Source organism: Phoca vitulina, unplaced genomic scaffold (genome assembly GCF_004348235.1).
Source record: "Phoca vitulina isolate PV1807 unplaced genomic scaffold, GSC_HSeal_1.0 scaffold25, whole genome shotgun sequence".
NCBI classification, from domain to species: Eukaryota; Metazoa; Chordata; class Mammalia; order Carnivora; family Phocidae; genus Phoca; species Phoca vitulina.
In genome coordinates this window covers 17,240,299-17,257,821 of record NW_022589728.1, presented here as the reverse complement: position 1 = coordinate 17,257,821, position 17,523 = coordinate 17,240,299, and the positions used below count along the sequence as shown (strand labels likewise).

The 17,523-nt window shown below is 41.4% G+C and overlaps 1 protein-coding gene across 1 annotated transcript in view; it reads right to left on the bottom strand.

Annotated features, from left to right (window-relative positions):
* Positions 1 to 1,884: 1,884 nt before the first annotated feature.
* Positions 1,885 to 17,523, bottom strand: part of TRIM55 (tripartite motif containing 55) — a 28,340-nt gene continuing 12,701 nt past the window's right edge. Inside the window, exons 5-11 of the mRNA XM_032422022.1 lie at positions 9,395 to 9,628; positions 9,027 to 9,049; positions 8,799 to 8,923; positions 7,262 to 7,497; positions 5,592 to 5,879; positions 4,140 to 4,227; positions 1,885 to 1,943 (exon numbers count right to left, since the gene is read on the bottom strand). Of these exons, the coding sequence (XP_032277913.1) occupies positions 1,885 to 1,943; positions 4,140 to 4,227; positions 5,592 to 5,879; positions 7,262 to 7,497; positions 8,799 to 8,923; positions 9,027 to 9,049; positions 9,395 to 9,628 (1,053 nt within the window). The remainder of the gene's footprint in view (positions 1,944 to 4,139; positions 4,228 to 5,591; positions 5,880 to 7,261; positions 7,498 to 8,798; positions 8,924 to 9,026; positions 9,050 to 9,394; positions 9,629 to 17,523) is intronic.

Genomic DNA, 17,523 nt, shown 5'->3' with positions numbered 1-17,523 from the left:
ATATGTTTGATAAGGGAGTTTTATCCAAAATAACATAAAGTACTTTTACAACTCTCTAATAAGATAAACAACCCAAAGAAATTGGGCAATAGTGAACAGATACTTCATCAAAGAAAATATTAAAATGACTTAGAAGCACAGGAAAAGATGCTAAACATCAGTAGTCATTGGAGAAATGCAAATTAAATGACATAGAATACACATCCATTAGAATGGCTAACTGTAAAAGATTGACACAGTACCCACCGGGATGCAAGGAGGGGATTAAGTGCAAAGGCACACGAGGGCACTTTGTAGAGTAATGGAAATATTCTACATCTTAATTGCGGTAGTGGCTGTATAAGGCTACATATTTGTCAAAACTGATTGAGCTATAACACTTAGGTATATTTTTAAACCACATATCGTTCATCTCTTCATTCATCTAGTATTCTGTGATTACCTCTACCGTGTACATTCTAAGAATTTGCTCTACTGGGCAGTGAGGTCTGTAAGTGCCCTTAGGTGGATTTTAGAGTTGAGCCATCATGGATTTTAATGGAGTTTATGGCATCAAAAGGGGTAATCGCAGCTGTGTAAACATTCAGCTGAAAGGGTGCCTAGGAAGAGATTTGGAAGAGTTGGAAGTGGACATTTATGGAAGAGCTTCAAGGTAAGACATGTATTTTGAGAAATGCGATGGGCTGTCTATTTCACTGAAAACCTGTTACTATTGTCCCTTAGCGTGGCTTGTGTCAGGGCTGAGTCTGTAACCCTTTCAGTGAAAACATCCTGGGATAATTTATACAATTCTTAGTACTAAATGTTTCACTCTCCACTGTGTAAATCAATGAATCTTTTCTTTGAATAGTTGCTTCATCTTCCCAGTGAGAAAACTGAGGCTCAAAGAAAGTAAATGCCCAAAGTTAGTGCAGAGAAGTGGCAGGCAGGAACCTAAGTCCTTTTTACTAATTTCATGGATCCTTCCAGTGCCCTAGACTTGGCAGAATTTCTACCCAACTTGTTTGTCTATTTTCAGTCTTGAAGAATGGAATGTGAAAAGTAGATATTCTATTCTTAAACAAGGAGCTATGATACAGTAAATCTTCTAGGTTCTCTTATAACCACAACTTCATACTCTGGTAACCCAACTTCATACTCTGGTGAAATATATGAGTTGAGGTTCTTTAAAGAGGCAGAAATTGCAGCGATTTTAATGTCAAAGTTCCTATCTCCAAAGCAACGGATTCTGACTGGGGTGTGGGGTGGGGTGAATGGAAGATACTCTGACCTTGGGGCAGCTGCCATGGTCCAGCTCAGGTGTCACCCGGAGCAGCTGCCTACTTAATCCACCAAATAGGAAGACATTTCTCTGGAAATCCCTGTTCCCTGAACAGCTCCCCTTAAACACTTTGGACAAATTCTTCCATACAAGGCCACTAAGCCTCATTAGGGAGGGAGGAAGGGGAACAGGGAGGGTCTTTCATTGTTGCTGCTCCCACTTCTGGAAAAATCTAACTGCCACATATATCCCCAATAAAATACTCAACTGTCCATGAATGTGGGTGGTAGGAGTCGTCCTTGTCTTAGCACCCAGGTGTAATTTGCATGTAAGTTGTATAGGAAGTTCAGGAAGGGCAATGGAGGGAAGCAGACTGGACCCAGAAATGGCCATACAAGGCATGCCCAGGAGGTGAGGCTCACAGAGATTGCTTTCCAAGGGCAGCTGACCTGCCTTCTTCCCACCTTATTACTGCCCTGTCCTCTAAGATTGACTAGGGTGTGATGTCACCTTTTCAAAATAAATGTAAACATTAATACATGAAGTAGATCAAATGTTATTTCCCCCAAACTCTCTTTGCATTGACTGAACATGCAGCAGATATGGCCTAGAAAGGTGGAAACTTAGAGGGCAATTTTGCAGCTAAAGACCAGTTCGTGTCCAGGGGCTTTCACGGGGTTTTCTGGGAGAAATAGGATGTTACAGGATTCAAAGTGCATCCTGCAGAAGAGTCTCTCTTCTATGGAATTCAGTTTTGCCACAAGGCTGAAGCCAAACCTTGTTGAGAAATTTATTTTTTTCAAGAAAGAGGGTGGGAAAGGCAACAATGCTTGTCTGATCTAACAAAAAGCAGAATCCCAGTTTGCCACTGATGGGGATTGCCTGTGTGCTTAGGTGAAGAGAGAAGGCACGGGACAAAGTGGAGATTGTATGGTATCAGAAATCACAGGCAGCAAAGGCAACGGCAGGTTTCACTGTGTGAATGGCTGTGAAGAAAGCACCTGGAGACAGAACATTTGCCTTCCTAAAATCTGAAGGTGACTGAACTGAGTTTACAGATCCGTAGGTAAGCCTGAGATGCTTGAGATTCTCAGGCAAGCTTATTCCCTGACACATAGTAAAGAGAGGTAAGACCACCCGGGAATCAAGGAGAGCTTTTGTATCACATCCTAAATGTCCAGGGAAAGACTAAGGATAAAGTGTGAAATTCTAATAAGCTAACCTTGCATTGGACAAATACTAATTTAGTGAGTTGGGTTCTGAGGTGGTGAAAGTAAAGCAGGCCTGCAAAAAATCCACAGAGGCCAGGAATCTGATACTATGGTGAGGTGTCTATTGATCTGTCCATATTCTTTGCAACAGGGAATGCCAATCACTTACTCCAGAGCACTCCCATCTGTCTCACCCTTATCTTAGCAGACAGGCATGTGAATGTCGGGGTACATGACATGGGCTCAGTGGATGGCGGACAAGAAGCATGACTCTCCCCCTGCAGCCTCAGAGAAGCATTCCATGGCAACAAAGCCCCAAACCTGAATTCTCAGAATGTAAACTGAACTCTTCAGACAATTATTCAGATCCACAGTTATTCATGATATTCCCATAAAATATGCAGTTTTCTCTCTCCCCCATTTGCCCCACTGAGTCCATGGCCAATGCTTCCACCCACTGCTCTTCGCCACAAATCATGAGCAGACTCTAAGGACACTAGGAACATTTTAGGGTACACAGATTTCTGGCTGACTATTAGAAATTGGGGGCAGATCCTAGTCACCGACTGGTGACATCACAGGGACCCCTGGAGATCCTACTGTCATTGCTGAACGGACAGCTAATGAGGCAGAAAGGAACTCTGATGGGAGCTTCCAGAAGAGTCAATGTCAACCCAGGAAAAAGTCAATGAGCCAGAAATAGCTGAGGCCTTTCAGCACCAGTCGCCCTGAATTGCTTCTGAGCTACAGGCACAGGGAGCTGGGCCTCAGGTCCAGCAGGGTCATTTACTCAAAAGTACAGGAGGTTTGAATCTTTAAATATTATCAAACTGATAATCTTCAAAAGGCTGTTAAAGGAGTAAGATGTCAGTTCCTATGCAAATCTTGTAACAGTCATTAAGAAAAGGCTTGGCTATGAGAAAGGTGTCTCAAAAATAAAGGCTGTTGGTTTTATGACTTTTCTTTGGTTCTCATTCTTTATGTCTGGTGGATGAACATTGATCTTCCTGCTTTTTATTCATTCAGATCTCACCTGGCTGAAATCCCCTTGATGGTGCTGCACCCAGGATACCCTTCCCTCAGAGATCTCCTCTCTCAGGAAAGACTGTAGAGTCTGAGGGTTCAAAGAGAACTGAGAAGTCACCCGGCCCACCTGCCCACCAGCGCAAGAATTGCCTGCGGATCTTTGACAGGAGTCATCCGGCCACAGCCTGGGTGCCTCTGGGGTAAGCAAATGAAATGTAGCTACTTAATCTATGGAAACTGTATATATTCCTGAACTAGTCCTTTGCTGGTCCTCCCTCTGCTTTAAGAGCAGTGAATCCTCACAGCACTATTGACGCCTTTTGAAACTGGCCTCCCCTCATGGCCCTTTTGGAGGGTCCACTCTTACTGGATTACTGAATAATTGCCCACTGAGTCACTGTTCTGAGTCAGGATTCCCTTCCATGCAGCATTAGACAATGGAGCAATTCTCCTCAGGAAGGCACCTTGAGGTGATTGCACTGTAGGGAGCTTGAAGCCATGAGTATTATCTAGAACTTGGTTCTTGTTCAATGGCTGAGCCTCAAAGTTGGGGAGAAATTTATCTCTAAGCCTATAGAGTAGGAACATTATGGAAGAAACTGCATGAGATGTTAGTGAAGGGAAAAGAAAATATTTCCTACCCATTAAAGCAAAAACCAAGCACTGAATCTGACGCCAGATGTAGTGAAGTATAAGAAAAGCCAAAAGTGCTAGGCAGATTGCTAACTCCTGTGAGAAAACAAGAAGAAAGCTTCACTGATATTATCACATATTATATTTTTCAACATCATTTAGATGGATTTTGAGTTTTGGTTTGGAGCCCTATTACATGCTCCTATTATGGGGTTTTGCACCACTGTTTTCAGAAAACAGCTCCTTCTGACTCCCACTTCCACTAAATATGTAAGAAATCCAATTAACTTTCTAGAAATAAAGTTCCCATAAATTTTCTAGAAAACTTTACACTCCACTTTTTAACCGAAAAACTACCTCAAAATGTTTCCTCACACCAAACAATTATTTTTGTCATTTTTCCATTTTTGAAAATAAATATATGACACAAAAGCATGTTACTTTCAGTTTTCCAAAAATAATTTCCCTTTATTACTTCATGAAATTAAGGTTCACTTGAGCAGGTACAGTCAAGACAATAAGTAACTTTCTGATTTTTGAAAAATGCCGTTTGTTATTCAGAATCACATGATGACCCAGGAGCACGGAACCAGGGAGTATTTCTTTGACATTCCATGTGTGGGCAACACTCATATCCACCCATCATTTAAGAATGTTCATGAGTATGGAGCAACCATGAGCATTCTTCCTTGTGAAGAAATTATGGAATATTTCTTCTAGGGAATCTTTGAGCCATGCAAACATCTAACCCATTGTAGGAAAAAGACATGGCCTTCAAAGTACATTATAAAAAGGAAAAAAAAAAAGGTATTACGTGACCCTTAAAAAAAAAAAAACCCAATGTAGGAAAACCTGTGCTTTTCTGCTCCCAGCAGCACATGTTTAGGAAGCGCTGGTTTAATCAAGCCAAGACTATCTTTTTCTAGCCATAGCCAGCACACTCCCAGAATCCATGAATCAACCAGAGGTTATTTTCCAGAGCGGACTTAGAACTCAGTTCAAACGTGCTCCTTCACGGTTGCTGGGAATGACACAAAAGCAGGGGATTAGTCTTTGGGAGCCCGGGGAGGACACAGAAAAGGCTGAGCAAGGGCAAGTGGCCTTGGCGAAGGGGAACCTGGGCCAGCAGCCAGGCACCGAGAACAAAGCAGCTTTCGACTGCATGGACTGCAAGCGTCAGGGCCAGGCGTGCTTGGACCCCCTCCCCTGGGACGCCAGGTGTGGGGTCACCACATATGGGTAGAGTGAAGTCAATCTGTTTTCTTTTTTGTTTTACCAGCCTTTAAAAGAAACAAAAAGCCCCCCACACAAGCCCAAATTAAGGGATGAGTTGTTTCTGTGTTTTTCCCACAGCCAGGGCTTCTTTCTGCCCCTCGGGAAGCCCTTCTTTCTTGCTGTGAGCCCAGCAGGACGCTAGGTGGCGTGGGGGAGCATTCGGACACAAGAGCATCAACACTAACCTGAGAAGTAGCTGCAGGTGAACTAGTTTCCTTACCACTCACTGCTGCCCTCTCACCAGCTGCGGCTTCTGCCACTTCTGCCTTCTGCACATTCGGATCCTCAGAACCGGGAGGCCCTATGTGTCCCAGACCTTCGCTCCCTGGGGTGGAAGGTGGGTTGGTGCTGGCTTGCCGGGTTTGGCCTTTATACCAACTAGGGTAAAACAAGGGATCCGCAGTGTCCGTTGCTGCAGGGACTGGAGTTTCAGACTCTGTGGTCTGCTGAGAGCCAGTGGGGACAACCTCCCCCTTAATCGGGACAGATACATTCAAAAGTAAAAAAAGAAGAGGAAGAAGAAGAAGAAAAAGCAGTTGGTTTTAGTTCCCTTTGGGTTTGAAAACTATGAGCTCTCTGTGCAGTGCCTGATTTAGCGCATGTTCTAGTTCATCCCACCCTCTGCAAGCGCTCAGGGAAGGAGAGCAGCCAGCTCCCCTCTCTCTGGGCCCCTTCACGTGCCCCCTCTTCTTTTCTGCGCTTGTCCTTCACCAGATGGTAGCCTGGACAGATACACAGCAGACGCCTGAAATGAAGTTTGCTTATAAAATATCTGATATAGGAGAAAGGTCAATCTACTGGCCACGATTAATATTTTGACATTCCAGGTGGGCTCCCCAAACCTCTTTTCTAAAATCCCAAATTGATCTTGTTGACCACATCCAACTCTCATTTAGTTACCGCACCTCTTTCAAACTCAGTGCGATTGGTATACCCAGAATTTCAAGATTCTAGGAACCATAAATAGTATTTCAGCCTGGTTTCCTATGGAGACGGAGCATAGAATATAATTCTCTAATTCAGAGTTTCCCCTCTGAGGTTTTGTTTCTATAGATAATTTCAATCCACTTTGAAAGCAGGTGCAAAACCAGGGCACCTTTTTGATGAATCTACATTGCCCACAAACTCCACAGCTCGAGACCTCTCTGCTGCAGGTGTCATGACATCGGCACGAAGGCTTGAAAACTGGACGGTGACATCTCAGAAACTAAGGGTCAGCCAATCAGATAGAGGATTTGGGATGAGTTATCTCCTGGGAAATTTCTATTAACAGTTCTGTTAACACATAATCTCATCAAATGGCAGATACATAGAAAATTAGACGTTGTTTGCCCACTTAATGAAAGATGTAGTTATATGTCAGGGTCAGCAACAGGGACATAGACTAGCATGACTTCTCTATCTACTTCCTTTATTATCTATAGAAAATTCAAAGTTCTGTAGGTATAGTCATTTTTACTTCTCACCTTAGATTATTTCTCACCCTGTACCCCATATCTGTTTTCAGAGCAGACCCAATCTTCATGACATTGGCTCTCTAGGAACTAACATGTTACACACATACCCCTCTCCCCTGCACACAGATTTCCAAACATTGCTTCAGGTTTGAGGGTGCTATTGGCGGGGAAATCGTGTTAAACTCGGTCTCACCAACCAATTATAACAACACTGAACCTTGTTGAATCACTAGAGGACTGTCCCCCCTGACGCTGAGACTGCTCTGGATTCTTTTGTCTTCGACATACAAATGTCTGGCCTATAGTTACCCTTTTCTTAAGGCAGAATAAATTGTTTAGGCTAGTCAGCAAGGAGGCACACCCGTGCGTCCTGTAGGAGGGAACTGGTGAATGGTTACCTGTGTCACTGGGGCATCTGCAACAGGTGGCAGGGCTGGAGGTGACTCTGGAGAGGAAGCTGGAAGTGCCCCTGGGGCAGCCTGGAGCTCTGAGGCCAGCTGAGAGGGCTCCAAGGCTTTCTCCGGACTTTCATCTTCTCCTGATGACTCTGTTCGAACATTTTCTACCTCTTCCACTTCTACTTCCTCCCCTTCTCCTTCTTCTTCTCCTTCTCCCTCTTCTTCATCTTCATCTCCTGGTAAGGTAATGTGTTTTTAAAATCATTATAATTATCACTGCAGCTGTGATATCAATTAATGGCCAGTACTTACAGCCCCGATTAAGGTCAGGGTTAGGGAAATCTTCTCCATCAGACTGGAGTATGGCCCAAGTATGCCATGCTGGGGCTTGTGCTTCTAGCTAAATGTGGACAGGAGAAATGGGAGGACGGGCCCAACCATCACCATCCTCTTTGTTCCCCTCCCCAGTACAAAGTGCAGTCCTTACTACTACCGTGAACCATGCACCTGACCCCCCCCCCCCCAGAGCGTGGTCACGTTTATACCATATTCTGTCACATCTGCAAGCTCCTGGAGGGCTGGGGCTGGGATAGTCACTTATCTCTGTCAGATTAAATAGAAATGCAACTCTCTTCCCTTTCTCAGAAAACATACAAAACCCTGTCTTGTTTTCATGTCTTACCTCCTCTGTTCAGAATGCTGACTTTTGCCACAGTTAATGCCGTGACTCTTTTCCTAACACGTTGATCTTAATATTCCCTCAGGCAATATTAAGAAGAGACAATATTAAGTCATTTTTTTTAAAAAAGATTCATCCTGAAGACTTGCTTCTAAAATTACATCTGTACACACTGATAGAGCTTCATGGTTATTAGTGGTCTAGCCAAGGAGTCTTGTCATCTAGATGGGCTAGGATGAATCAAGACAATCAAAGTTTTGGTCAGTTCCAAGGTTATTTTCCTCTTTTCAATTATTTCATGAGGACACATTTCCAAGAAGGCGATCTCTGGACCAAATGGTAGAGATGCATTTATAACTCATGAAATACAGCTGGTCACAGAGAGCCAGTTTTGTTTCCAGGTGTGACTTATTCTGTGACTCATTTACTATTCTTGCCCTCTAAAGTCTGATTAAGTGGATGAGCTACAATATCTATCCAAATGTCTTCTACATTTTATTTTTATCTCATCCTTAACCTTGCACTTGATGGCACTTCACATCATTGTGTTTAACACCTTGTATAGGATTGATCTTGAGACATCATCATCACCATCAATTATTAAGTATTTGACTACTAGGAGTCAAATGCCCAATAATGGCATTATAATGGGCACTGTGCTGTGCAAAGTTAAATAAACACTGTCAACCAACTATATGAATCCGTAATGAAATAGAGTTTCACATTGGATTATGATCCTTGTATAATTGTCGACATCCATTCTGGAGGTGATTCTGAATTCCCTCTTTCTCCTGCTGAAGCCAGCTGCAGCTCTCACACACCTGCAACTTTGTCCAAATGGTCACAAGAAAAACAAACCTCTGTAAAAATCAATTTCGCGGATGATTTTTTCTTCTCTATTGAGGTTGACTGTGAAATGGTTCATGTTCTCATAACCATGTTCTATTTTCTCCATCTGAAATGCCTTCGATGCTTCAGAAATTCTGCAACAAAGACAAGTTGCCACTTTCTGTCACTGTCTAATGTTTGATAGCCTCGGGTAAAAATGAAAAGTATGCATTTTTCCATAAAATGAAAATTACTTACTTTTGTAACAAGGTTTTGGCATTCTGCGAAAGCAAACAAAAGACAGACCTACTTAAATTCTTTTCATCAAAGACTTAATTTTTTCCTCTGCTGACTCTGAAAATCTCAGAGCTTAGTTTCTAAATGCCATGAATTACTGCTGTTTTATACCAGAACCCTCTTATATTTAAGTGATGTCATGGTCCCTTAAATATATGCTTATGAAGTTGTTTAAAAATATGGAGACATGAACACATAATGAGCTTATATTTTACTTGGTAAAATAAATCAAAATGAGATGAACATAAAATAACAAAAATATGATGACAACACCTTCTCCAGCACCCACCTTCTTGGTTAGTTCTATTAGGTACCAAAAGGAGACTTACCTGCAGAAACACTGCCATTTCTGGCTCATCCATGAACTGGATTCCTGATTCAACCAACTTTGACACGTTTTCCAAATGATCAGAATACTTTTTGATCAGAGCGCGGACATGTTCCAGTTTCTCCTCTTGGGTTCGGGTAATGACTTGGGTCATTTCATTTTTCCTCTCCTCCAGGATGCCATACAAGTAATCAAACTTCTCACAAAGTTCCTGTTTCTGTTTTCTGCAGCATTCCTGTTAGTTGGGTTAGCTCATGTTAGAAAGTGTTTGAAAGAGTGTCTATTTGGAGAAATCACCTGGAATGTTTTGGGAGATAAGAAAATGTACTTACATAAGGTATTTTTTTCCTTTCCTTGAAGCTGTCCCTTAATTATAGATTCCCATTGTTTTGATGCTTTGAAAAGCTCATATTTATCAAATTTTATACTTAGACAAGCCAAAATCAACCAAATTGGCTAAATGGATCAATGATTTTTCACTATGTTCTTTATAAATGGAGAATTTCATAGAAATTAGGACAGGTTTTTAAAAAATTATGTATTGGTTAGATAGCTTATAGTTTTATATTTTGCCTTCGGGTGAGTGTGTGTATATGTATGTGTGTGTAAGGAAAACACCGTGGTACTTCCTGGTTTGTACCCTTCAGTCTCTCTCTGCTTCACCTACACTACTCCTGTCCTAGTTTCAGTCCTCCCATGGAGATTCTGAGGCTTCCCATTGGCCTCTGCCTCTGGAATTTACTTGAAGCAAACCCAAACGCTACAGCCAAATTCATTTTCCTGGAGAACATTTCCCTGGGGTATGGTGCTTTTTCTCTGACTACTCATTGCCCAAACAATAATATTTAAACTTCATAACTGACTTTCCAGCTTCTCCATGACCTGGTTCTAGCTTTCCTTCATAATACTGTACTATTCTTCATCACATACCCTGTATCCAGCAAAAACAAACCACTCACTTTCTTTGTTCATCATTTCCCCTCTGTTTAGAATGTTCTTCCCCAATTCACAGTTGCAAAGTCTAAGTAATTAACTTAAAGACATTGTTGGAATACCACTTCTCCTATAAAATGTTCTTTGATCTCTATGACTGAATGCCGTCTTTTAGTTCTTCTGAAATCCCATAATAGTTACCATCAATGGCATACACCTCTATTCACCTAGTCCTCTATTTATCCAATATTGTCTAAGACAGGGAAATACTGGATTTGGTCTTTGATTCCCCGAGAGAAAGGCTGTATGGGAAATCAGACTTGTCCATTTGCATTGTGTGGTTGAAGCATCTCCAGTACCATTTAACTTCCTTCTCTCTGAGTCCATGTTTAAATCATAATTAACTTTCCAGTTGGCCCGGTCATTGGCCTTTTGGTTTTTCAAGCTCCAGTAAGCTTGATGTGTATATATGCCAATTTCCTTGGACCTGACCATCTCTGGGTCCAGGACCTTTACAGCTGAGAACAGGCTTTGAGACACAATGATCCAACATAGCTCTCCTTCCCGATGGAGTCTTCTTGGGAATCCAGCCAATTTATCTGACATTTCTGACCTTTGTGACCCTTATTATGTGTTCTTTCATTTTAGTAAACACTGGTCACTTAGGTGTCAAGTATCACTCTTTTCCTATATGTGAGTATCTTAAATATCTAAAGTATAGTCTCTTTAAGGATAGAATCTGGGTCTGCCTAGACCACTTTAGACAATAGATGTTCAGTATATATGTGTTGAACAGGTTTTTTTAAAACTGTGTTTCATTTTCCCCCAATTTCTCTACTGTTCTTAGAGTAAGGGGAAAAAATGGATAACCTAAACCAAATTGTTGATTATGAAGATACTCCACAAATGTGCAGGAAATACACCTCTCCCTCCACTGCCTCCCTTGGAACACAGTCAATTCTCATCATACTTTCTGGCCAATAATAATTCATGAAGGAGATCCAATGATTCTAACCATTTTAGTAATAATTACCAGTTAATGCTGTCATCCACCCATCCATTCATTCATTTAGCAGTCAATTCTTAAGCATATCATTTGTGTCAAGCACTAGGCAAGGCTCTGGGGACCCAACAATGAACTAAAACATAATTCCTGTTCTCAAGGAGCTCAGGTCACTGAATGAGAAAGACTATGGACCAATAATATAATAGCAACCTAGTAGGCTGAATAATTGAAATATGTTAGAGATTTATACCAGGTTTTATGGAAGCATATGGGTGGGGGACATTCACGGGGAGCAGGGGTGGATGGCTCAGGAAAAGCTTTTTACTGGAAGTGATGCCCAGCTTTGGCCATAAAGGATGAGCAGCAGCAGAGGAGGTGTGAGGAGGGGATGAAAGTTCATGGAGCCTTGACAGTTGTCAAGGTAATAGGACAAGGACTCACAAAGCATGTCCAGACATGGAAATCACTGGGCTTGTCAAATTTGCATCCATTTCCAGCCCTTTGGCTTGAGATTTGGACGATTATGAGGCCTCAGAGCTGAAGCCTCATAGTAGCTTCCCAATCAAACGTTCTTTCACTGTATTGCTTTCTGTTTTAAGCTCACAAGAAACCTTGTGCCTACTGCATTCCTGAAATATGCCTCTTTGATGTTCAGAAGCTCTCCTGTTTACTGCAAAATATGATGGTTTCTAGCTTATTTTTCTAAAAGAAATTGTGCACTTAAAACATATATAACAAATAGTAAGATGTGATACTGGTAGAATATTTTTGTTTCTCAAAAGTTTTCTCCTACATGATTTAATATGTATGAGAGCCTTCATGGTCACAAAACCCAAATTATTTATAGTGAGAGTGATGCGAAGTCATGTGTCATGGCTAGTGTTTTATTTAGTGGTTAAAATGAAATAACCACTTTATTTTTACATTATTTTCAATTCCAAGTATATTTTATTTCCATTGGATTTTCTAATGGTTTTTACTATATTAATTTTAATAAAATTACTATCATTTTAATAGCAACTAGTATTTACTTATTTACAGTGTATGAAATGCTACCCTGTGTGCAGTTTATGCTTGATTATTATTATTATAAGACTACATGCTGTATAAAACCCTTATAATATTACCTGACACATTATGGGTACTGTATCAGTGCTTATTAAATTTAGATCCAATTATCCTTAACTTGAATTATTCAGTTGTGGAATTTTGAAGTTGCATGGAATATCAGAAGTAACCTGCTCCAAAGCAATCATTTCACTGACGTGGAAACTGAAGTCCAGCAGAGTTAAATCATTTTCTCAAGCCATTCTGCCATTTATTGTTGATGCCTGGCCTAAAGCCAAGGGTTTTGAACTCCTAGGTTACAGCTACTCCTACCATACCCTGCTGTGAGATACTGGAAAGTAACTTGAAAAAAATTTTATGTGAACTACTGTGAACCAAATATGTCTTTTAACAAATCGACTCTGTAACAAGTAGACTTTTAAAGAAACCTCAAATTGTTTCAGAATTATATTCATTAGTTTATTCCTTCAGCAAAATTCACTAATTACTATGTACCAGGCATTAGAAGATCTAAAAACCTGCCATAATTTTTCCGGTGTTCATGAGAAGGGTAGAAAAATTATTATATTTTCTAACAAAAACCTTAACTTCTTTTTTTCTCTTGCTTAATGTGCCTTTAGTATAATTCTATGCAAAATATAGTAAGAGTCAGAAAAATCTGTTTCTGAAATAGGAAAAATATGCTTCTTGGAAGTATGAAACTCATACTTACAAACTTTTAGAAACGAGTTTAAGATGTTCAGGTTAACCTAATGTCAGATTCAAATGAGAAATACTCCATGAAATTAAAATTGAATTGACTGAGGTGGGTGCCCTTCCAGCCTTCTGGACTACAAGACCTTCAAAGTTCTATGAAAGTCAGATAACAACAAACACCTCGGACTCACCCTCTGAAGTAATTAGAGAACAGGTATATGCTATGAAAGAAAAATATGCTCCTAGAGGCCAGCTCGCTAGTGATAGTGATTACTCTGAATTTCAGTACCTACTGTGCCTTTGTAAATATGGATCTGAAATGCTTTCAACAGTGACTTTCTAGTGACCTGAAAAATGGAATGGGAAAAATGTGGGCTTCTGCCTCATCAAAACATCTGCAGGTAGCGCGTACTTTAAAGGATGATTGTTACCTGCACAAGCATGATAGCAACCATCTTTATCTCTTCTCTACAAAAACGTCCTCACCTCAAAGATTTCTTTTTGCTTTTAACATTCTTTTTCACTTATTTCAGTTAAAAGGCTTGGTAAAAAAAAAAAAAAAAAGGCTTCAGTAAAAATTCTTGGCTGTGTACCCTCCCCCTACCCCCACTTCTCTGGATAGTAATTGAATCAAGATATGTGCTTTTTGAACTTTGAAGTTGATTTTTTAAAATATTCTCCATTTTCTTCCTTTTGATATCTGCGGTTCCTATGTCCTGTGTGTGTGTGTACACGTGCTTGTGTGAGCATATTTAGCAATTGAAGTAACTTCCATCATAAATGCACTAGGTATTTGCTCCAAGCATATTCTGATGCATAGCCTCCACTGCAGTATGACCCACCTCCTGGGTCTGCCAGGACAGTTAGAAGAACCAAATAAAAGTTGTCTGTAGTCCTTAAATGAAAACAAGATTCATCCCATCTCTAAGGTGAAGCCAGTAGGGATGCAATATACCAATAAGTGGTGATTTTATAAAGGGAAAACTATGCTGTCCATATTAAAATGGTAAAATGATGACAGGTGGAGTATCTGTTTCCAACCAATGTCATAATATCTGGCTAAAAAGAAAAAAATCAAGTAATCATTTGGTCATTTCCTTAGGAGTGAGTAGGTAACCTTTAATATTTATCTAAAACCCATTGTTTAGTTCTTGCTTTCATAGAAATGTTAAAACTGACAGACTCTAATTTTTAGCCTCCTTTATATTTTAGTAGAGATAAGATGCAAGATATGCAGTTGCAAAGAGAAGCGTTCCATGGAAAAAATCAACAATCTTCTACTAAAGAGTATAGAGCCCGCCACTCAAAGTACCGTCATTCCATTGTTTTTAATGGCCAGATTTTCAGTGGCTCACCTTCTTCCCAAGCCCTTAATACTCCCTGAAATGATCTTGTCATTTATTGGTTTTATTGTCTAACTCCCCTCCTAGAACAAAACCTTCCTGAGAGCAGGAATCTTTTCTGTTTAGTTCATCACCACTTCTCAGCATTATGTGTGCAGAATATGGCATAGAGTGCACACATGAGAAAGATGGTCTGAATGACTGAGTGAATGAATGAAATATGACTTGTATCTAGGGATATTCAGTCCTCAAAAGTTTCTATGTTCCAGAAAATAGCTATGTAAGTAGATACTCCCAGCCTCTGCTTCATTCAGAGAAAGAAAACAGCAAAAAAACAGCTGTGCAACCATAGGGAAGCCTCTTAGCCTCAGGACAGTTTTCTTATCTGTACAATAAGGGATGGGACTGGGTGATTGCCAAGCTCCCTTCTGACTCTACAGTTCCAAGACTCTATGACTTGAGGTAAATGTAGAGATATTTCAGAGTCTTCAGGCTACAAAATGTCTCTTTCCACTACTGGCAAGTTTCAGAGTGGTCGTCTCCAGCATGAAGACTTTAATTATATGTTCTGGCCCTGCAGTGTCAGTCCCAACTTGGGAATGTGCCAGGGTTACGAGAGGAAAACCTAAGACAATTGGAACCGCTGCTCTTACCATGTAAGGAACATGTCTCTGGGACCAAAATAGAGCTGAAGATAAGCTCTTCGCCCCAGCACTTGTCACTGAGCAACTGGCTCTAGCCGGCTCATTCACATACCCACCACATTCTTCCAGCGCTCTTCGACACCCACGCTTGTTTGGTGCTCCCGCTCTGGGTCTGGGAGTGCACACTCGGCTTCATTTGAAGTACAGTACTTCAGAACTCCCTTCGTTAAGCCCAACAGGGTTTTCTCTCCCCACCACCCCCAAAAGAAGGGGGAAAAAAGCAGACAGCAGGTTAATAACACTAAAGAAAGAATTATCTTAAGGTAGGAAGATTCTCCTGCGGAAATCAGCCAACCCTTTGCTGGTAAAGCCTCAATTGCTAGCACTTGGGAGAAGTCCCCTGAGCGCAGACTAGGACGAGAAGCTGGGTCTCTGCTGGGCTACACTAGAGAAGACAAAGGAGAATAACATGTCCCTTCCAGGCACAAGAGATAGAGTTCACTCAGCGAAGCAACTCTACCCAGCGCCCGTGGGGCTTGGAACTCCCAAATTCATACTGTTTTCCACTGTATCACGTTGCCAGCCACTTCATGTTAGAGGAACAATTATGTTCTAATTTATGGGATCTCTAAAGCTTACTCCTGGGGTGTCTGTCCAGAGCATTTAGAAGCTCCTTGAGTAAACTCTGTAAAGCAGAGAGCCCTGCTTTACATGGCGAGTTGAGCAGTTGTTTAATTTGCTCCTGTCCCGAGTGCAGGGTCAACACGTTTCCCAGAAGAGCCTTAGCCTCCCTTGTGCCAATATTTTAAGTTATATCCAAGCCTCTTAGATCAAGAATAGGGTTAATATCTTCTACCATTCGTGTTCAGTTTTTCCGTCTGAAGGGGGTTGCTTAGCCCCACATCATAATGACCAAGACCCTGATAGTCTTATTCTGACACCATTTAAAAGATGCTTCCAATGCTCCAGTGGTTCGAACAATTATTAGCATCATTACAATAAGTGTGCTCTTTCCAAACTGACTGTGAGAATAATATGAGGTAACTTAATCAGGCCCCTGGCATGTGCCTCTTACCCCAACTTAGGCATCACAATAACACTCTGAAGAAGGTATTATTAACCCCACTGTACCAGTGAGCAAGTTGAGGGACAAAGAGCTTAGGTCACTTCCTAAGGGCATATAGTTAAATGACGGCTAAAATTCAAATTCTGAAACCCGGTCTTTTAAGCATATGTTATATTGCCTTTAAAATGTTGCCTTAAAAATTCTGGTATGCTTATTAAAATAATTCTTATATTTAGACTTCATATTTGTAACTGCATGGACAATGTCCCAAAAGCTGTTTGGGTAAAATTATTGTTTTAGAAGTACAATAGATTTGTTTTCATTGCAAAAATCAGTGGAGGATCTTATTAAAGTTGTCATTTTTCAGATAATGGAAATGCTCAAGATCAAATATTTATTATTCAATTGTAGCTGTTTCCTTTAGACGTGCATCCATACAAAACAGGATTATTTCTAGGCCTGCCTGCCTGCCTGCCTCAGGAGGACCAGTATTAATAGCCTACTCTCTTTGGTGTCCAGTGACATAGGATAAGTGCCCTTTGTAGAGACTGTAAGATGGAGGTTATGATTTCTAGGGATGCGGAAGGAAAGCCAAGCCCATTTTTCTGGAAGCAGCTCCCGAGGAAGTGTACTTGTCTACTTCAACCAGCAGCCCTCTTTCTGAGTCCCAGCCTGTCCCAGAACATTTCCTGGCCTGGAAAGGCAAGTGTAGCTCCAGACCGTGCCAGGCTTGTCTAGAACAGCCTCGAAAGCCCTCCAACAACCTGCAGGAGAGAGCTCTGGGAATATCTCAGGCTGAGCCACATTCAGCCAGGCATGCTAAAAAGACTGAAGCCTCCTTCACCCACTGTCAGCCCACAGCAATGAGAAAAAAATGCCACTCCCCCTTTTGACACAGGTCAGACTGCCCTTTTGTGAATATAGTCCTTCTCAAAGCCACTCTCAGAATCATTGTAAACTCACATCAACAGCATATGTGATTTTTAAAGGATAAGAAGGAGTCCACAGTGTGATTTAGACTAAGCTCAGCAGCTCTCCAGGCTGGTCCTGGGCTGAGTGCCTGACCAGACCAGCCCTGCAAGACATTACGTGACCAAGGACAAAATTAGACATGTGCAAGGGATGGACACTCCTACCAAAGGGCAGGTGTCAGGGCCCCAAGTGGGAAGAGGCGAGGTAATTAGGGAAGGATAGTGCCCACTCAGGGACTACTCCATTTCCCATCCCTAAGGGGTTCTTCACCAATCAGAAGAGAGAATTCATTAACAACAGCTCCCCACCCCCTGGCCAGGAGCCACCACTGGCTTCCTGGGAAATGTTTCCTGGCAGGTGGTGAGCAAAGCCAGGAAGGAAAACAACCACCCCAGGGAGAAT